General features: G+C 33.9%; 1 protein-coding gene across 1 annotated transcript; it reads left to right on the forward strand.

The window, feature by feature from the left end:
* Positions 1-934: 934 nt before the first annotated feature.
* Positions 935-24080, forward strand: LOC134856259 (uncharacterized; the record flags this gene model as incomplete). Its single annotated transcript, XM_063872604.1, has 2 exons — positions 935-1369; positions 23011-24080. Coding segments are annotated over exons 1-2 (1505 nt in total), but the record flags the coding sequence as incomplete, so codon positions are not given.
* Positions 24081-24095: the final 15 nt, after the last annotated feature.

Raw genomic sequence — 24095 nt, forward strand, 5'->3', positions numbered from 1 at the left:
AAAAGTGAAAGGAATTTTGCCAAAAAGTTGCTTTTTTATCTCCTCATTCCAAAACTCAATTAAAGCAGGGGCGGATTAAGGGGGGGGGGGGGGGGGAAGGAGCCGGAGGCTTTCCCTTTCAGGAATTCGACCCCCTGCCGACCCAATGGGTCCCCATTTGAACTATTATGAGATATCCATTTTAGCTGACGGACACCATAAGTTTTCTAAAAGCGGGAGCGCGCGCCGAAAAAACGCAATTTTTTTCTCAAATTTTTCCAAAAAGTGACAAAAAATGTTTTTTCTGTCCTGCTTTTTCAAAACTGTGTCTGCGGCGCATAAACTTTAGCCCAACCAAGGTCTTTTTAGTGCCTTGGCACAGCTCGGAAAATCAAATTGATCGACATGAAAAAAGTTGACAAAATTGTTTAAAATTTTTTGAAAATACGCCCCCCTCGACAAAATCCTGGATCCGCCCCCGATTGAAAATATGTTGTTTTCAGTATGTTATGGCAAAAAAATTAAAAGTTTAATTCATATTACAGGAGAGAGTGGTGTTGGAAAGTCTTCGCTGACCAATCATGTGTTTGGTTTGAAGTTGTGCAGAACATCCAAGACAGAGTCTGAAACCAAAGCGGCGACTGAGTTCACTCTTAATGTCGAGCTGCCAAGGCACAAAATATCTGATATGCAGGTCAGTATCGTGGATACACCAGGTATGTGTGATACTGAAGGAGTAGGACAAGATGCCAGAAACGTCCGAGCGATCCAAAAGTACGTCGAGGGGTCTTTGGGTGTGGGTAAATATCCGAACATGATCCTGCTACTAATAAAAGGTTCTGATAATCGGTTTGTTGGCAAAAACAGCAAGCTCAGTAAAACAATTCGATCTATTGGAACTCTCAATATTATTGACAGAAAATTCCCAAACTTGGTTATAGTTATTACCCATATAATGGGTCTGGGTAAAAAGAAATGGGAAGACAAGAGAAAAGAAATCAAAAAGTGCGTGAAGGATGTTTGCTCAATTGATGCTCCAGTCGTTTTTGTTGAAAACGAGCCCGAAGACTATGACCTTGAAATAAATGAAAGAACTGGGTGCTCGCAACTTCCAAACGGAGACGTTCAACCGCATAATGTGAGTGAGGCAATTTTAAAGCAACTGGATAAAAATGAAGACAATTTGGGTCATATTGCTCTGAAAGAAGTATACGCCGGAGGTGACAAGACTCAGGACGCAAAGCAAACAATGCAGGTTGTTGCAACCGACAAAAATACTCCACTGAGCTTTGAAGAGGGGTACATAAAACAATTGCTCGGAGATGTCTGTGATGACAGTGAAATTGAAGCGAAGCTACAAGAGTGCGTTGAAACAGACCAAATTGACAAGGTAATTTCATCAACACGTTTTATTCCGTTTTAAGCACTGTAACTACAGATATTGTATAAATTTTTAAGTTAATAAAACCAGTTTATCTACAAATTTAAGGTAATTAACGAGTGCACTAGAAAACAAATGAGCACACGCAAGGAACAGAAAAATTTGTTAGTTTTGTTGTTTGATCAGTTTCGCTCTATTAACATATCATTTATTGCAAATCAGCTTCCTCCAACCAACTTGAAACCTTTTCTAAGACGGATGTCCGCTTACCCGTAATTAACGCTATTTCTAACGCGGTTAATTGTCTCAAATTGGCCAAAATGATAATGTTTAAGACACTATAACTCTATGAAAAAAGATCTCATTGAGCTCAAGACATCAATACTTTTCAGATGATATAAAAAAAACTGTCCACAAAAGCTTGTTAAAAAGTCTAAATTTGTCTAAAAAAACCACCCGAGCACTTTCGTTTGTAAATTCAGAACAATAAATCTCTGGCTAAAATTTTAGTTTGATTTTAATCAAATCTCAAAAGAAATAACTCTGACAATAAACAGCGATGGCGATCGGTGTATGATCAACCCGTTTTCTTACTAAATTTTTATCGCAAATTTGATTATTAATGTGTTCTTCTTTTAAAAGTCTTATCGGTTTTAGTTTGTATATATTTTTAATCGACTCGAATGTAAACTTTCGATAGACACAGAAAACCAAAATAATTAAAGAGAAAAATTTGCAAAAAAAATCGTTTAATTGGAAAATGCTTGCTAAGGCATTGGAAACAAGTATCCTTGATATTTCAGCGCCAAACTTACCAATTGAAGAGCTTCAGAAAATTTTTTGCTGCGAATTAGCCTCCAGCAAGCGAACACTTCGCACTCTTATGCTTTAAAGTTTTTGAAAATGATTTTGGCTTTTTTCTAAAACGGCTTAAAACCAAAGAAGATTCGAAAAGAACTTTATTGTTCCGACATTTGAAATTGAGGAGGAATTCGAATTTGTTTCCAGTTTTTAAAAAAAATTCTCTTTTTTTGTGTTGTTTTCTATGCAAAATCAGGCAGCAGAAAAATCATTGGGTTTTAATATTTCGTATTATAGCTTTTGCAATCATGATTTGAACAAAATTATAAAGTTTCTCAGTGTAAAAAAAAACACGTTGGAAAGTTTTCATTTTTGGTCTAAATTCGAGTGATTTTGCTTTCAACCAAAAGTATTGGTCGCAAATTATCAAAGTAATGAGTGGAGTGAATTATCATATCAAAACCTTTCGATCTTGATTCGATTTACAAGAAAGATTTTCTTGAAAGTTGTCCCAGTGTCGAGAAAAAAAGAGACTTTTGTTGAAATTTTTGACTTTTTATCTAATTTCGATCAATTAAAGCAACCAAACAGGCTTATGAATGCCATTAAATTTTACTTTCACTCCAGTGGAAAAGAATTTTAGAAATTTTTCAGCCCCTTTTTGGAATAAAATGTTCAAAACAAATCCTGCAAAAAAAGTTCAAAAAACGGATTTTTTTATTGCTTTCGTTTTCGTTTTTCTAGTATTTTTTGGAACCTGATCTAAACTACAGATTATAATTGGATAAATTGGATATTTTACCACTGTAAAATATTTAATATTAACCAATCACTATCCATCTAACTAACAACCCACTTATTTGTAAGTGCTGAAATTACTTGTAATTTCAGCACCAGAGAGATTTGAATTTAACTTAGAAATTAGTTGACTCTCCAAGAGAACTTCAGCAGCCGCAATAAACCAGTATACCCTAGATCTATAGAGCCTAGCAGAGACTAGATAAACATCCTGAGACTAGTAAGTGTAAGAGTAAGATTATGATCGGTATTAGACTAAGAAGTTTATCAGGCACGAAGTTTTATCGGTATTAGGCACGAATCTATCCGGCCGAAAATAAGATAGCGTGACGAGCAGTCGGTGTACCCTATCCGAAATTACTCTATGAGTTAACCACATCGATCCTGACTCATCTGGCGCGACCATAAGTCTCGAATAAGACCTTAATAGCTTAGAACTAACCAAATATAGATTAGAATTTAGACAAAACATTTTCAAAATGTTACACGATAATAATTTAATTGAAATGTCTCTACGACTCAATAGATCAGAGCCGATATTCCGAACGATACTAGAACTACCCGGAATTGGAAGAAGATCTGGGACAAGAGACGACATACGACAAAGTAGAAACTTACCATTTAGTTTTATGGTTGTACGGCAAAAGCCAACACAAACTTTTGTATTTAGAATCTTATTAGCAATGAATTTAGATTTTCATTTGCAAACAAAAAACTTTGAAGTAAACCTTCATGATCATTTCAGGCGCTAAACAAAATTATTAATGTACAATAAAGATTGATAAAAAGATCTCAGATCGTTTTCTTTTTTTTTTCTGCATTATTTTAAAAAACATATTTGAAAAAAATTTATTAAAAATAAAAATAAAATTTAGTAGCATGACAATAAATTGTTAGTAATCATAAATCATCCGGTTGTTCCAGCTTCATAAAAGCAATCATAAGCTCACTAATTTCATTGAAGAACTAAATCTTTTTCTTAAATAAATTTAAACCATTTTAAACTTAAATTCACTTAATTTTAAAAATCTGATTATCAAGGCTTATCCTTGGATCTTAATAAATTTTCTATTTCACGAAATTTAAAACCTGATCATCAAGGCCTATCCTTGGATCAAAAAGAACAATTTTGTTCTCTCCCACTCACTTTGAAGTGTCTCAGTCGTCACTTCTAGAAGTACCTCAAACGTCGATTCACTATCCAACCCTTCTAAAAGACCCAGGACTAAAAGAAATTTTTCAATAAAACTAACCATTCAAATTAGGATAAACAGTGAAGAACTTCGGTTGTTCATCCTTCTCTTGAACCCTCCTCTTACCAGACCCAGGATAGATCTTAGACTTAGTAAGTTTAAAATAGTATCTAACGAATTACTTGCGTTCTGATTATACCTGAACCTTGTGGATCGATTTACTATTCTCCAACCCTTGAACACAATCACTATCCCTAAGTAAGATTGAGTAAGTTAACACCTTAGCTTAGACTAGCCACGAGAAAGTAAAAAATCATTCTTCGGAATCGATATTTTTTTCTCTCCAACCCTGAACAAAAAGACTCAGGTTAAGCTAACCAAAAAATCGTAAGGACTAACAGTCTAAGGAAATAGAAATAACTAACAACTTCTTGCATCCCTCATCCTAAACCTTATGTCATTCAAAAATTTAGGAAATAAACAAACAATCGTTTTACACAACTGTGAAATAGATAACAAAAAATACGATCTTGTAATTACACCTCATACACAAACAGTTGGATACATTAGAACAAAACGACAAACAAAAAAAAGGAAAATTATAAACAAACAAAGACAAATCACACAAAAAGATTTTCAAAAAATAGAAACGCATTTTCTGAATCAGAAGCCAGCATTTAGATATTGATAGTTATATATTAACAGTCATCAAACGGAAAAATGAGCCACACTCAAAGTGACGATAGTCCAGATGACGAAGCAGTTTATCCCTTTCTTATAGATTCACTCCATGATAGAGGACAACACGATTTTTGCAAGATTTTACTCGTAAATTTGTTTGAACCAGGAATAAGTCCATGCAAAGCAGATTTCCCAGATTTAAAAATCAAAAGACAAATTATTGAACGTTATTTGAAAGACATATGTAAACTAACACAACAACATGGAATTTATACCATAGAATTCAGCACACCAAATACAGCCCATCGCAAATATGTAATTCAAGCAGACGATAATGAATTAGAATTTTCAAAACTTTTCATAGAGTATATTAAAAGTATATAATATCATAATTCACAAAGAGCAAACTCCATATTCACAAACGAAGTCTTTGCAATAATATATTGTTATATATCTATTTTAGAAAAAACAGAATTTCAAAGTATATCACCAACCAAAACATCCAGACATACATAAGTACGAAATGAAATCACAATATTTTCAACATTTCTAAATATAATTAAAGAAAATTTCACTAAAGATGATGTTTCACAACACACTAAACATGATTTACAAAAGATTTTAGCATGGTTTATAATAGATTATTTCACCCACAATTTAGATTTAATTTCACAAGCAAGGAAAAATTTCGCAACTCAAAATACAAATGACGACACTGCTCTTTCAGAACAATCAGACAACGTTTGGGACCCTGAATGGTCTCATCCTACATTTCTAAATAACCCACAAGCTATCTCAAGTCAAGCAATAAGTACAATCTCTTATCACAGAGATTATGTAAAAGTAATACCTTTAACCATTGATGCAACACCATTGAACTGTAATTTATTTTTTAGCTGATACGCGAAAAAACAGTTTAAATTCAACCGTCATACATAATGAAAAATTTAATGGAACTAAAAATCTTACACAACAAGATATTCAAACACCATTACACTTCATAAATGAAGAAATCGTCCAAACAACAACAGCTACACAACAAATTATTTCACCAATACACCCTAATTTCACTAGAACAACACCAAGAAATACAAATACGTTACAAACACAAGTAACCTTACAATCGACCGTTAAACCTTCGGTTGCTCCAAAATATTCACATATGGATTATCAAACGTATAGACCAATGACAATACAGTCAAAAACACGAAAGCCATTCACAAGAAACACCTTTGCAGAACACAATTATAATTATACTCAAAAACCAAGAACAAACCAACCTCCCCGAAAAAACACACAAAATTTAAATCACGTATATTCCCATTATTGGAATCTCCCGAAAACATCGACCAATTCAGTAAATTTTCCAGATAATCCACAACCTACACAAGATTATACTGAAAACTACCCATTCTTTCAACAAAATAAAAATAACCAACATACACCATATAATACAAACTATTTATCATCCGATGAAGATGATTATCACCAACCAGATATTTTTGCACCATATACTAAGAAAATTGCACACAGAAACCGCGACAATCTCAACCATCACGAAATATAAAAATTTACCCACAAACCCAACAGAAGTACAAAATTCACAACAAATACATATACAAAACCCATTTAACACACAATATTTTCAACCAATACAACCACAAAACCCAATTTTATTGCATTCTTATCAACCAACTCAAATACAAAATGAATTACCGCTTCCATATTACCTTCAGCAACACGAAATAACTAAAAATCAACTTTCAAATTTTTCACAAATGCCAAATGCCGCAGAATCACTACAGATGACAATGAATCCATACCTCATGGGTGGATCTTTAATGACATCCAATAAGCCACTGATGGTATTCACAGGAACAAATTCTGTAGAAGATTATCTAAATGCAGTAACAGCAAATTTAATTTTAAATATAGGAACCGAACCAATTAATGCGCAACTACATCAAAATTGGATACATAGACGCACAGCACTAATACAAACAACCCTACATGGCGCAGCTCAAAAATGGTTTTCAGTTTTACCTATAGAAATAAACTCAGACTGGAAAAGATTCACACAAGAATTTTCAAAAATGTTTGACTCTAAAAGAAACGAACAACTCCAAAGAGTTTTATGTAATGAAATTCGCAGATTACCAAATGAAACAATTAAACAATTAGCAGTACGTATCGAAACACTAGTTCGAAAAGCATATTCGTTTAATACACATGACTATAAAAACACAAAAATTACAGAAATTTTAATGATAACCTTAACACCTCAATTAAGGAAAATAGCAATAAAAAAGAGAGCATCTCATCCTTTCTCAATTCGAGAACCAGACTTAGACTTTCGAAAACTAGTAGATAAATTAGAACAAGCAGAAATCACAATGAAACTCGAAGAAACAGAAAATCTAAAACTACAATATGTTAATTGAATTGAAACAAACACTACACATATAAATAACATACAGGAATCAGACACAGACCTGATTGAAAAAATCACTGATATAATAAATATCTACGAAAAACGTCCAAACTTTAAAGGCAAACCATCTTTCAAAAAATGGTGTAATTTTTGTCGACGATACGGACACAGTATTTCCGAGTGTAGACAAAAACAACAAGACAATCAGAATAAACCTCAAAAGCTTCAAGAACCAAATAAATCGTTCTGTCAATACATGAACAAAGATTAAAATCTACCAAACAAATATATATATAGTAATAACAGTTCAGGAAAAACACTCCCGAACAACACCAATTACACAAGGAATCAATCACCATATAACTCAAGTTATAGAGAAAGATCACCAGAACGAAGAAATACGCGAAATTCTTCACAAAAAATTATAATCGATCGAATAGCCAAAATAACCAAAATAACTATTCAAGATCAAATTCCATTGCAACACAATTTGTTTCTGGATCCAGTTCCCAATCAAACCCAAGGAATAGACACTATTCCAATAATCAATCACGAAACTCATCATACAACAGAAATAGAAACTAATCACACAATAGAAATAAAAGTTATTCGAACAATCGAAATCAGAATTACCCGAACAATCGATCAAGAAATAATACATAAAATAGATCAAACTATCACAGATCAAATGATAATTATCAAGACAAATCACAAAACAATTCACAAAATCGAAACTCAAGTTACAATTTATTCCCAGTCACCACACAGGAATAATAACCATTATAATGATTCTAAACATAGATACAGAAGTAGCACACCAAAACATAAAAGACACATTAATCAAGTGCAGACAGATGAAGAAACAACATCAGACCCTCCAGATATTGATGACACAGGAAGTAACGAACTACAACTAAATCATATATATTTTGGATCATCAGATACAGAAAGTGATACAGAAAATACCATCTCTGTAAATTTGATAACAGTCGAAAACGACTATGAACCTATCATATATGAACAACCTTTTACATCACATATATATGAAAATAAATTGGAACTCCTTCACAATTAATATATTGGACCCAGTCATACTACACAAACTACACAAGAAGTAAACAAAGTTAACACGGTAATTAAACCCGATGAAAAAGATGAAACAAAATGCTCAAACACAAAACATATTTATGAAAATATACAGAAAGAACAACCCAGAGAAAAATTTTGGACAATTACATTTCTATTAGAAAGCCCAAGAAACAAAGAATTCCAACCACCAGATCTTGAAATTGATTTGTTAATTGATTCAGGAGCAGAATCAAATATAATTAATATTCCCACATGGAAAGAAATCAAAACATTACATCCAAAATTAACGCCTCTTGCAACCTCTAGTAAACTAGCAACATCACAAGGATCAGCATTAGTAAATTATGGAAAAATTGTAATTATTCCTTCTCCCCACGAGAACAATGGAGCAAAACAAAATTTTAAAGAAAACCGTTTAAACAAATATTTCATATTACTGATATTAAGCACAATATCATTGGCATATCATTTATATCTAAATATATACCAACAATCAACATCTTAAATAGTAAAATACTAATCAAAGATAAGTACACAAAAACAAAAAATACAGCCCTAACATTCTTCCAAAGATTAAACAAACAACCACCATTCTTCTCAAAATTTTACCCAATTCACAATCAACAACGAAAGCACCTGAAACCACTATCAGGAAATATATATAATTTGTCAAAAAAAACAAGTTCACCAGTATGATAAAAGTCAAAATGAACAACAAATTTTTATGTCAGACTTTGAATTTAAACCTATTCACAAAATTTTCAAAATCACAATCTCATCCATCAAATAATGGAAAAACACGAATTCCGACATCATTTCGTTACACGTGTATAACAATACACCATATCAAGTAACATTACCGTTAGGACTTTTAGGATATTGTGAAACAAAGGCTACAATTTCACCCATGAGGTCCAAAACTGACGAAGTTGCTTCAGTTGGCTTGAAAGTTAACAAAGCTTGCTCGTAGAGCTTCCGGGATAGGCCCATTCGCTTCCTCGTGAAAAATAGGTCTTAGAACCACCTTAGATGAGCTTGCGCGACCCTTGGTTGAGCTGCAGGAGCGACTGATCGAAGCGGAAGACCCCTATTTTGAGCTGAAAAATGGGGGTCTCAGGGCTCTAAAACGCTTGTTTGAGCTTGAAGGAGTGCTCGCACAGCTCACTTTCAATTTTAGCGAAGTTAGATATGCTTGCTGGTCAGCTGCATGAGAAAGATGGGAGCTGTGCGACCAGTGGTTCAAAAGTTATGACCCGAGCCGTAAACAAGCTCAAAATGAGGTCCAAAACTGACGAAGTTGCTTCAGTTGGCTTGAAAAATAACAAAGCTTGCTCGTAGAGCTTCCGGGATAAGCCCGTTCGCTTCCTCGTGAAAAATAGGTCTTAGAACCACCTTAGATGAGCTTGCGCGACCCTTGGTTGAGCTGCAGGAGCGACTGATCGAAGCGGAAGACCCCTATTTTGAGCTGAAAAATGGGGGTCTCAGGGCTCTAAAACGCTTGTTTGAGCTTGAAGGAGTGCTCGCACAGCTCACTTTCAATTTTAGCGAAGTTAATAATATACTCCAAGTATTAGACATTTACCAATCCACAATTCTTGACGAAGAATTATCCATAAATAGTATAGTAAGTAATGAAAAAAGAAACACAGATTACTTCACAAAAGCACCAAATTTAAACCAACATTCAATATAACAAATTACACAAAAGAACAACAAAAATTTTTAACAATGTTTAATTTTGAACATTCACAAATTACACAAACCGAATTTGATAAATAAGCAAAGCACTGTTAAAGTATTTAACAGTCTACGCAACATCAAAATTCGACGTTGGAAAAATCAATTCTTCACTACATCTCCCGTTAAAACCCGACGCAGTTTTCAAAAAACAAAGAGCCAGAAAAGTACCAATTCACTTACACGACAAAGTAAAAAGATTACTTGATATTTTAGAACAATACAAAATTATCTCACCAGTAAATAAAGATGAACAACCAAAAGGTAACACTTTTATCAACCCTGTTATCATTCTAGCAAACGGTGAATCATTAAAAATAGTTTTAGAAGCTAGATATCTCAATTCACTAATTGATGAATCAAAATGCAATTGGCCTATTGAACCAATTTAGGTTATCTTAACAAAGATAAATGGAAAATACTTTACAACCGCAGATATGAATAGTGCATACACCCAAATGCCACTACATGAACAATCACGACGTTTAACACAATTTGTTATTGGAAGTCAACAATATGAATTTAATCGCTTATTCTATGGAATTTCCATAGGACCAGCAGCTTTTTCAGCTTTTATGAGTAATCATGACTAATACCCAAGAAAAATGCAATTACCTATCTAGACGATGTTTTTATGCAATCACAAACCAAAGAAGAAATGCTTAGAGTTTTAGAACAGTATCATAAAACACTTCAGAACAAAAATCTGAAGGCCGCTCCCGATAAATCACACTTCTTTCTAACACGAGTTAAATTTTTAGGACATAATATTGAACGAAACACTATCACTCCAATAAAATCACGCATTGATGCTATTCAAAAACTTCAGCCACCAACAAATAAAAAAAAAATCCAAGAATTCCTCGGAATGTTAAATTTCTTAAGTAAATATGATGTTTATAAACTGCAATTATACTTAAGACCCTTTTATAACATCCTCAGACAACAAAATAACTTTGAATGGACCACTGAACATCAAACACGATTTGAGGAAGTTAAAAAACTTTTAACTGAACAAATTTCAATTACGATTCCAGATCCAAATCAACCATTCTATGCAATGTGCGATGCTTCAAATTTTGGCATCGGCGCAGCATTGCTACAATCACATAGTGGTACAAATAAAATGAACCTTATACCAGCAAATTCACAATTATTCACTCAAGCAGAGCTACGACTCTCAACTCTAATGAGAGAATGTACAGCTATAATTTATACACTTACAGAATATGAATTTCTAATACTTGGATTAAAACACCCAACAGTTCTGTTCACAGAATATAAACCAATTATTTTTCTCTTTACACAAAGGTCAAATCCAAATCATAGAGTTTATAGATTTCTAGTAATTCTAATGAAATTTGCAAACTTACATATAGTTTGGACAGCGGGAAAAAATCTTGCATTACCAAATACATTAAGTCGAAATACGCCACCTGAATTACACACACGAAAAACTACAGTTGAAATACCAAAAAATTTTAAATTTTATCTCGCAAAAGATGAAACATCACCCCGACTAGAACGCAAATATGCAGTAAAAACTGACATTGATCAATCACAGATAAATAACCTACAACATTTTTCACTTTACTTAGATTGCCAAAATAATCACTACGAAGTTGATTTACTAGGAAAATCAACTTTCAAACCAATTCCATTCTCACAAGGGATAACAAATAACACTCAACAAAAAAGAATAAAACACCACTCGCATCAAAAAGACCTTTTTCCTTTAATTGAAAAAGAAAATTTAACTGATAAATTTATCAGGACCACAAACAAGTGATGCAAAATACACAATAAATCAAGTTTTTGACCTCCATGACCCACTTGACACAATTTCCCTATCAAAACTGGAAATTGAAAATATTTTTCTCCCTCCAACAGATAAAGATACACTTGAAATCTTAAAACAATATCAAATTCTCGACCCAGTAATTAGACAGTTAAAATCATGGCACAATTACAAAACTAAGCCCGTAAAAGCAGATACCACAGTTTTAGGAAATAAAACACTCCTCCGATATTTCCGAAAATTTAATAACACAGCAATTAATGAAAATACAAATCTTTTAGAATATCAATTAAATGATTCTAAAGTTCCCTGTCTTCTTTAAAGTATGATATTAATAGCTTTTAACATCTCACATACACAAAATACTAAAGGACACTCCGGATCAGAGAAAACATACTCAAACTTTACACAAAATTTTTATTTCCCAAATGCATCAATTTGGATAAAAATAGTATGCAATGATTATATAGTATGTCAATTAAATAAACCTTACCCAAAACAAAAACAAATAGCAGAAAAACAAGATTTTAAAGGACAAAGCTTATATTTTAACCATCGCATTTAATTCGATACAAAAGGACCAATTTCACCATTCTCTGAAGGAATCTCCTACAGTATGGTAATTGTTGACGCATTTACACATTATGTAGCGTTCAACCCAGTACCACATTGTAACGCTTATTATGCCTACACGACACTTTATGAACACTGGATAGCTAAATTCGGATTACCCGAAATCTTAGTTACAGACAACGGTACAGAGTTCATAAATAATGAAATCATCACACTGTGCCACTTATATAACATCAAACATAAACCACGTACATCTCATGCACCTTGGACAAACGGTTTAGTCGAAGGTATGAACAGTTCACTACAAGAATATCTCAGAAGTATCATAAATGGAAATGATACAAAATACACAGAATGGTCAGCAGATGTAAAACTATTTCCCTTAGCATATAATTCACAAATCACGACAACTTTAGGAATGTCACCATACGAAATGGTTTTTAATCAAAAGCCACTTAAACCAATTACGTTTACAGCAAATTCTCATAAAAATGCACAAGATTATTGCCAACCGAATAAAGACTCAATTTGTTATAACCTACCTTTACACACACATGATGAAGATCATTTTCATCACCCACAAATTCTTAAATTAGCCTCCGGTACACATATTTTTCTCCCTCCAACAGATAAAGATACACTTGAAATCTTAAAACAATATCAAATTCTCGACCCAGTAATTAGACAGTTAAAATCATGGCACAATTACAAAACTAAGCCCGTAAAAGCAGATACCACAGTTTTAGGAAATAAAACACTCCTCCGATATTTCCGAAAATTTAATAACACAGCAATTAATGAAAAAACAAATCTTTTAGAATATCAATTAAATGATTCTAAAGTTCCCTGTCTTCCTTTAAGTATGATATTAATTGCTTTTAACATCTCACATACACAAAATACTAAAGGACACTCCGGATCAGAGAAAACATACTCAAACTTTACACAAAATTTTTATTTCCCAAATGCATCAGTTTGGATAAAAATATTATGCAATGATTATATAGTATCTCAATTAAATAAACCTTACCCAAAACAAAAACAAATAGCAGAAAAACAAGATTTTAAAGGACAAAGCTTATATTTTAACCATCGCATTTCATTCGATACAAAAGGACCAATTACACCATTCTCTGAAGGAATCTCCTACATTATGGTAATTGTTGACGCATTTACACATTATGTAGCGTTCAACCCAGTACCACATTGTAACGCTTATCATGCCTACACGACACTTTATGAACACTGGATAGCTAAATTCGGATTACCCGAAATCTTAGTTACAGACAACGGTACAGAGTTCATAAATAATGAAATCATCACACTGTGCCACTTATATAACATCAAACATAAACCACGTACATCTCATGCACCTTGGACAAACGGTTTAGTCGAAGGTATGAACAGTTCACTACAAGAACATCTCAGAAGTATCATAAATGGAAATGATACAAAATACACAGAATGGTCAGCAGATGTAAAACTATTTCCCTTAGCATATAATTCACAAATCACGACAACTTTAGGAATGTCACCATACGAAATGGTTTTTAATCAAAAGCCACTTAAGACAATTACGTTTACAGCAAATTCTCATAAAAATGCACAAGGTTATTGCCAACCGAATAAAGACTCAATTTGTTATAACCTACCTTTACACACACATGATGAAGATCATTTCCATCACCCACAAATTCGTAAATTAGCCTCCGGTACACATACCGAATGGATTTTAAATAGAGACAAAAAATTTAATGAAATTTAGCAAAAAGTAACAAAGAAATTGTTACAAAGGCAAAACATTAACAAACAAGTTAAACCAGCCACAGATATAAAAATTGGAACATTTGTCTTAATACCTAACTTTAATACACAAAAAGGAATTTTTAAAAAATTACAACCCCTTCGAAAAGGACCATACCAAATATTTGCCAAACCCATTGACGTAACGTATAAACTCACCGATTCGAATCAAAAAGAAATTGTTCAACATCGTAACATTCTATTGCCCTACTACCCAAAAGAGTACGCGGTACGAGAATTAACTCAATTATATTCTTTCACAGATTTAAAAGTTATTCAAAATCATTCACATACAGAAAAAGAAAAAGATGAACAACACAACATTCATCTTGAAAAACAAAATCCAAAACCAATTACAACTCAAACAATACAAAAACGCCAGACCAAAAAATACCTCAAAAAGAAAAAAAAATAGGACAATGATAGAAAAAATTCTACCACAAGAACAAGTAGAGAAATCAGAACATAGAGAGTCATCACGAGTCATCAACCATGTAAAAACTACAAAACATTCATCCCACAATCTAAAATATTAAAGAAAGTTAAATTTCAAAACAACTTTAATTTTAAAATTAATAATCTTTGCACCTCTGAATTATTTTGAACTTTCATTTTTCAAAATTACATGCTGACAAACACGCAACAATTCTAGTTCAGATTCAGCCAATAGGATTCACTTAAATCCGTCACCTTCTATAACTATAACACCAACCTATTAGACGAAAGATAATAAACTCCAGGCATATCTATAACTATAACTTTACAACCTCCAGGTCAAAAATAAGCAAACCGCTCAAATTTGACAACTAAAACAAATACCACCATAATATTATAACCCTCCCCTATCAAATAACGCAAAGATCAACAAAATTTTCCCAACTCAGACCTCAAAAACCCTCAACCCAAAAATGGTAAATTAACCTCACGTAAAAAACGACCATATTCATTTGGCCTTAAGTACAAATATCTCAAAAACACCCCAGATCACCCGACAAATAAAAATACAGCAAAAAAGACCTCCCAAACAAAAAGACCTCCCAAGACTTGTCAAAAAATCAAAAAATAACTCGACCACTTTTGAATCTTGCCTCAAACAACAAAAAATATTCGACAAAGAAATCATTTCTTAAATGCTCTTCTCCCGATAAGTCAATATCTTTAAAAATACAATTTTCAACATTTTAATAAACTTTTTCATACTAATCAAACTTTTATTCATATTTTTATTTGATACTTTTGAAGCTTTTATATTCATTTTAATAATTTTTTGCAACATTTTTTAAATTTTCTACTCCCTATTTGATATATATCTCCAACTTTCCCAAATCATTGACCATATTCACAGGTGTGATAATCCAAAATTTATTTAAATGATACGAACAATTTTCAGTAGAACAGATATTTTTTTACTATTTGTAATTTTCATAACATTTTTATCATCCCTAATATTGACAATGTGCAAATGTATAAAAAAGGCAATAATCACATTCGCTTTAGCAACAATCCTTTTAATTCTTTTTCTTGAAGAATATTACAATAAAAATAAATTTTCCACTAGAAACAATCAATCAGAATACTTTCCAAAATTGCTAACCAACAATCACAAAATCAGTCTTCACCGACATCATCCCAGGAAAACCCGAAAATACCTACAACTACCCACAACCCCCAAACATCCACGCGACAGGCACCCCAAAGTGAACCAACATATCATTTGTACCCAAAATTACCACAAGAATTAAGTAGAATAAGAAACATTAGTCAAAACCAAAACACATTCGAAATAAATAGACAAATTATACATCCACGACGAAACAGAAGTTTTCAAACCCCCAGAGTTCAATTTGATATACCCCAATCACCAACACCAACTACTTCAGAGAACCCAAATAGTACACTAACAGAAACTCCCTCACTCCTTTCACAACGTATATCCTCAAGTATACCCTCAGGTTACTTAGGTTCAACACCAACCTCTGAGCAAATACGTGAAAATCCCTTTAACCCCACCCAATATAACACGACTACCATATTGGACAGCTCACTCATATACACAAGGCGAACCAAACTTAGTCAACGACCCAATAGACATTTCTACAGATACATTAACATCATCATCACTACCAGAAACACTGTCACTACCGTCAACACCATCATTAAGTCAAATTTCACCGACAGTTTTCCCTTTAAATTTTCAAAATAACCTCGACGCTAGATATCTAGAACAATCATCAACAATTATTCCTTTGCGATTAGATTGGAATACATTCGTAGCACCCCCACCATTGTTCAGACAACATCAAGATAGTAACAGACTCCACTTGTTGGGCACTCAATAGACTACAATATAGACAAGATATCCACGAAGATATTCGTGAACATAATATTCAAATACTTCAACAAAATAGTCTCCAATTGAAATTCGAAATCACAATCAAACTTAATAATATTGTTCAAAATCCTTACCCATTTAATCCACCAAAAATAACAGCTCAATCACTACCACCACCATTTATAACAACTGAAGTAATATATAAGTACGATAGATATGCCAAAAACACAATTGGTTACATCACATTTTATAATCCATACTCAGGATTATCATACACATGTATATTCTAAAATTATTAACATTTCAACACATCTTTTTTCTAATAATTTCCTAACAGATCACAAATCCTTCTCCTTGCGCAGGACCTCAGGATTTATTAGTAACACACTACGATTGAGAAGAAAACGAACAAAAAACACTACACAAATATGCAATAAATCAAGTATCACAATGCGAAACAGAACCACAAGCTATTGAAACTACAACTGTAATAGCGACACTGTATTCAAAAGCCCGAGCAACAACAGTCACAGGATATACATTTACAGCAACATTTTCCGAAAAGAAAGTACATTGTTCACAAGTTTCAAACGGAAATAAAAACCGACTTGATCACGAATCTTTCTATCAAAGTAATATAGAACGACTTCTACATCTAAACCCCGATGATTGTAAAAACGAACTACTCAGACTAAACATCACAAGAAATAAAAACACAGACAGAAAAATAGTAAATTTTCAAGTCGTTGCCGATTATGTACATCAAGCAGAGCTTGAAAGATATCAAGGACATATAAGACTAGACAAAAAATACCCATACAATGGCGCACACGGAAGCTTAACTTATGACATACACGATGAACAATGGATACCACACATTGGAATAAATAACCACTCAAACTGCAAAGCAGACACAAAAAATAAAGGATATCAGGAAATATTGTTTTTCGATTGGAAAATACAACTCGAAAAAGTACAACTCACACTAGATTTATCAGACAACACAATGATCTATCAAGGAATTAGATTACTTTGCAAACACGATCAAGGTTATTCTGACCTTACAACTTGGACACAAGCAACAATTGTTTGGTTTCCCGAAGATACATGCACAACATTTCAAGTAGCGAAAATACACGCTCGAATGATAAAATTTCACGAAAAATATTTTATAGAATGAATTCCATACGAACAAGTAAATCCATCCCGAAAACAAAGTACTGATTTTAGAAATATTCATAATTTAGAAAATAAATTAACACGTTTCCAAATATATCAAGAAACAGAAATTGCATGCAAATACAGAAACCCAGCAAATACTAGTCGAATACGAAAAAAAATTCGACATAATCACTGGAAAAATAAAATTTGACCCTTAAGCCACAGGTCACCCTCTAAACGAAGGAACATCATACATACCAGTTAACTTTCAAAAAAGCACAGGTCAACCTGGTGGAAAACTAAAGCCACATGACAGTAGAAGTACACGTTTACAAGAACTATCTCTAATGATTAACACATACTTTGGTAATTTCCATTATGATATTCACTTAGATATGAAATTAGACTACACAATTAGCCGAATTTTTCAAGAAATGTCACTCTCCGAATTAGAAACACAATTATGCGAATTAGAAAGGAGACAAATCCTACAATCACTCGCACTAGCAGTATTAAAAATCTCCTACGCAGGATACTTATTGTCAGGAAAAAGATCCAATTTTCTAGACTACGAAGGAAATATTTTATGGTTTTATATTTGTACCAAAAAAGTATCACCACTATATGTTTTTGAATATAAACGTTGTTATAAAAGAATCCCTTTATTCTATAAAAATAAAAAACATTTTGTTGACACACTTTCAAGACGAACATATTTTTGGAATACCACAGTCCCATGTGGATCAGAAAATAGCCACAATGTAGTACGGTTGAAGCCTGATGAAGATAAATATTATCTCCTTACTCCACACCCTACGTTATGCAACCACTCAAAAAATTTTCACCCGAAAGCATCAGAACTATTGCTCGTAATCCAAATACTGATTTCCAATCAATTGGAATATATTCTAAATCAGATATCCAACATCACATTAGAACACAACAATTTCAAGAATTATTAACACAAATGGACACTATACAAAGACAGTCAATTGACCAAAATTTAAGAAAACTTGCTAAAAACCGCAGGATTTGCAGATATTTTTACAAAAAATTATAGCGGATATTTTAAAGACATTAAAGACTAAATATATTTAAACGATGAAAAATATAGACCACAGGATTTTTCACCTATAAATATTTTCAGTTTTATCACAATAAAAAATGAAATTCTAGCTTTTCTAGGATGGCCCTATTACTTGGCACTATTAAATGTTTATCTTTATGGGCTTTCTTTTCTCGCTCTTAAAAGGAATCTATAACACATGCGCTATACACACAAGTAAACAGACAAGCAAGTGTAGCACGCATACTTTTTGCAGGATTTTTTGGAATTTTTTCATCATCAATAAACAAAATACTTCTAGACGCACAAATAAAAGAATATAACACGAAAATAGCGACAAGACAGAACACTTACGACGAAGAACATAATAATATAGAAGTAACACCTACAGCACCACATTTGCCACCCGTACCAAAACCATCCATTATCATTTGTCCCACGTAATTTCCAAAACCTAGCAATCACAAATAACACAAATTCTAGACCAACTATACCACAAATTCCCATCCAACATATAATGACACATCATTCACAAAATGATAATATTACGAACAAATTATAGAACAACCCCATATCACCACTTTTCAGTCTCAAAATAATCATTTTTTCAGCCCACGATGAGCCGACAACTTGGATCCCTCACCGCTCAAATTCCCACCCAGCCAACCTCCAAACTCCAATCCCAATAATCCCACTTTTTGCTTTCCCACCACCCGATTTTCCGATTATTAGTATATCATCAAGCACGAATTCGGATACTAACCCAGATATTTGAGTTTTATATTCTATCTCAAAACTTAATAACCCTAATATAGAAACCCCTGACAAATTTGAAGACTCCGAACCATCTCCATCGAATAATTTTCAGACCAACTCTTCAGTTTTTTCAAAACCCCTTTTTCAACCAATCCCAACAAATAATTCACTCCCATCCGTTTCCACTCCTCCTTCTTATGCTTCACAAGTGACCCCAACCTCTTCTCCACTTCATTCCGACCGACCAGACACCCTCCAAATTTCCCAGGAACTCGATAATTTTATTATCTTACAACAACAGTTAATACACCCTAACACCCTCACAATACATCAACTTTCATCCACAATAGAATCCTCAAACCCACCTACTCCTACACCCTCCTCAGCTTACACTGCATCATTATCACAATCATCCACATCCACCGAAACACTTAGTAGCACTAACCGAGCTTATCGCACTTTTAAAAGAAAATTCCCGAATCACCCATTCCCGACCAAACCAGGAACAGCCTGCGAATATATTAATCACCCACAACACACCAACACGAAAGATTTTCTAGCAATCACATTACCCTCATTTCCACAATATAAATTAAAAACACCTAATGACACACGTAGTTTCGTAGATGAACATGTTTTAATGCCCACACTTCGTTGGACAACTTATTATCATTTTACTAATCCCCTTTGCCTGCCACTAACTAATACTCATGACGACATAGAAAAGAACAAAAACATGTTATCTAGACTCACTGCAACACTAACACCTAGACAATTTACTTACGTAGGATATAAAAAATTACTAAAAACATTCACTGCACCCCGAGCTAACGAATTTACAAGAGAATAATACGACCATAATATCATCCGAACTAATCAAGACCAGTTTTTAGATGAAGATCGCTTCGCTAACCCACAACTAACAGAAAAATGTTTCATTAAAACGTCATACGTATTCACACCTAATATTTTTGATAGAAAATATGATCACATCATTTCTGAAGCACTAAATGATATTCAAGCTTACGAAAGTTTCCAAGACAAATTTCAGTTATTTTCACTAACCTTCCACTTTCTTGCACCACATGAAGGCGATTTGCACTGTTCCCACGATATTATGTTACGCACTAAACAAACCCACACATATACATTCTATCGTTTCATACAAAATCATTTTGATTTGCATACCCCATCAAGACAACCACATCATCGTTTTCAGTTTCTTAACTCAAAATACACATCACCATTTTCCCTTAATTTCACTTATTGCATCAAAGATACTAACCTCCACGGCATCCTCCGCAATTATGACCCAGTAACACAATTGTATATATTTTGTCCAATCACGAAGACCTTTAACGCCGAAGAATCCAGACCATTCCTTATCTCACATGAATTTATTCTGCCTATAGAAATACCAATATTAGAATTCATTCACAATACCAAAAATAATCACAAAATATATAACCTCATTCAAAACACACCTTACGAGTTTGCAGTCGGCACCGAAGAACTAAAAACCATTAAAGCACTTCAATTGCTTTGGCCACTGCTCCAAACTAAAAACATCATTTGCACACTAGCCAAATTACTAACGATATCAGATATGATACACGACATCTTCCCCCACGGCTTTTTCCCAGACGATTAACAGGTAAGTATATTTTAAAATACTCTTCACTAATAAATTCAAATTAGTACTAACCTTTTTGTATTGATGTTTCATTTATATTTCTTCTCTTCATACCACGATTACCTACAAAAACAGAAAAGAAAAAGAAAAATACCTAAATATGAAGTCAAAAAAAGAAATCATAAAACACAAAAAAGTCGCAAGACAAACCCATACCAAAAACAATTTGATTTTTGAAAGAAAGGACACAACCAAAGTAACATAGGAAAAGACCAACACAAACCCAACATAAAACGTTGTCACATAACAGGACCTCTCAAAGAAAGAGCACGAAATCTTACTCCCACTCCTGGCCTAACCCACCAGAGAGGACGTCTGAGCATGCCTAACCCACCGCGCTACATCCAAGCTTTGTGACCACACTTCTATTTTTAATAAGAGGTACTCAAGGGTAATAAGAGGTACTCACGCTTTTGTGAAAACGATTAACTAAAATCATGATTAAAAAATTCGACTAACATAATTTTATAAAATGTAAATTATACTTTGCAGTATATAGATCAATACACAACAACAAAGACGAACAACCAAAGACTAGATGACCCCATCACACTCGAACAAAAGAATGGCTAATCACAACCGATATGCCGTCCACAATCACAACTCAAAGGGTTTAGAGTACGACTTGACTTCGCAGAAAAGGACTTCATTGAACTAGACCAATGACCACCTCGATGTTCAAGTATACGTACAGATCCGAGTTACGAGGCATCCCTTCCACACACGATCTCCACGCCCTTCCCAGACGAGGTTGAACACAAAACAAGTTCTCTACATAATACAGAAAAACCCGTCATAGCAAATCATTTGCCGTGGAGGTTAGTATCTTTGATGCAATAAGTGAAATTAAGGGAAAATGGTGATGTGTATTTTGAGTTAAGAAACTGAAAACGATGATGTGGTTGTCTTGATGGGGTATGCAAATCAAAATGATTTTGTATGATTTCATTGGGGATCACAGTCGTTGTCACAAGACGACACAACGATTGTATGTCCCTAACTCCAGCGTCCTGGAACTTCTTCAACAAGAGGAACCGGACAAGAATATGATGTTCGCCAAATACCAACGTTCATCATCCATCCTTCGAATTGCAGAAAGATAATTCTAAAAAACTCTGTAAAACCCGGATAGGTGGAACCTGATCTTAACTACTTTTTATAATTGGATAAATTGGATATTTTACCACTGTAAAATATTTAATATTAACCAATCATAATCCATCTAACTAACAACCCACTTATTTGTAAGTGCTGAAATTACATGTAATTTCAGCACCAGAGAGATTTGAATTTAACATAGAAATTAGTTGCTTCTCCAAGAGAACTTCAGCAGCCGCAATAAACCAGTATACCCTAGATCTATTGAGCCTAGCAGAGACACCCTGAGACTAGTAAGTATAAGAGTAAGATTAGGATCGGTATTAGACTAAGAAGTTGCACGAATCTATCCGGCCGAAAATAAGATAGCGTGACGAGCAGACGGTGTACCCTATCCGAAATTACTCTATGAGTTAACCACATCGGTCTTAATTCATTTTGACAGAAAACCACGTCCTAATTTCACAGTGAACGTTCAATATGTCTGAGTTTTAGGTTTTTGTCCGATCAGCAAAACAACAACATCAATTTGAAAAATTTTATTAAAAAAATCTATTATGCATTTTTAAGAATATGGTCGGCATCGTCTGTGCTTTTCGCACAGCAACAAGCTATCGTTTCTAAATACGGGATTTTTCAGCGAGATGTGGCCACAATTGATCAATTTTGTCGCAATTTGGTTGAAAAATGGGGCATCCGAACCTTCAAGGAGTTACAAAAGCTGACAATGCAGTTTCTGATTGATTTGACTGGATGCGAGCTTGAAGATAGAGCAAGGGCTAAATTTGCAGAGCTCTTTGAACTCGATAACTCTTACAGCGTCCCCGCAGCATGTCAGGAATTGTGCAAAGGATTCAACGTTCTCGTCAACGATTTCACGGCCTCACCTGTGTTTGAGAACTTTCAAGACAACAAGCTGCTTCTCCAATCACTCAAGAAGGAAAACTTTGCCAAAACTTTGTTCACGGGTGAAATTTACAACAGTACTGACGAGTTTATAAAATCTTACGTAGTCGGCATGATGAAAAATGACAACTTCCAAATGGAAAAATACGGAAATATAATCGCCGCGATTCGCCCCCACCCGCAAGAAGACAAACCTGGACAACAATTCCTCCTCTGCAACTGGGAAACTCGGCTTAAACAGCTTGATCTTCCTGATCTCCAACAATTGAAATTAAGTGTTCCATTCCGAACTGCAATTGAGCAACTTCCTGAAAAGTGTGATATAGACGATGTACCTTCGCTGCAAACATTTGTAGATTTTTGCGGATTATTTGGGACCCACTTTGTTAGAAAGGCGTACTGCGGCGGTCTTGTCCAAATAGGGGGGTACATGAAACAAATTGACAATGATACGAGCAACCAGATTCGCGATGATCTCTACAAACTAACCGAGCATTGGAACTCAAAAATCTCCGCCGCGGCAGATACAAAAAGACTAGCCGTCTTTAACTTTGACATTCATATAAGCGAATCCGAAAGAAGAAACGATGAACAGTCATCCTCTGGCCAAAAATCAAAGCTAAGCGCAAAAAAGTCTGATGAAATGCATCAATGGAGGTTCAATTTGCCCAAAGACATGGTAATTCTGAAAAACAATCTTGAAATCAGCCCAATAAACAAGTTGATAAAACTAGCGGGATTTGAAAATCAGGCTCAAGCTATGGATGATGCCTTGGCAGTGATTCTAGGGGATTCACAGAAAATGTCCAAAATTAGGGC

This window comes from Symsagittifera roscoffensis, unplaced genomic scaffold (genome assembly GCF_963678635.1).
Source record: "Symsagittifera roscoffensis unplaced genomic scaffold, txSymRosc1.1 SCAFFOLD_295, whole genome shotgun sequence".
NCBI classification, from domain to species: Eukaryota; Metazoa; Xenacoelomorpha; order Acoela; family Convolutidae; genus Symsagittifera; species Symsagittifera roscoffensis.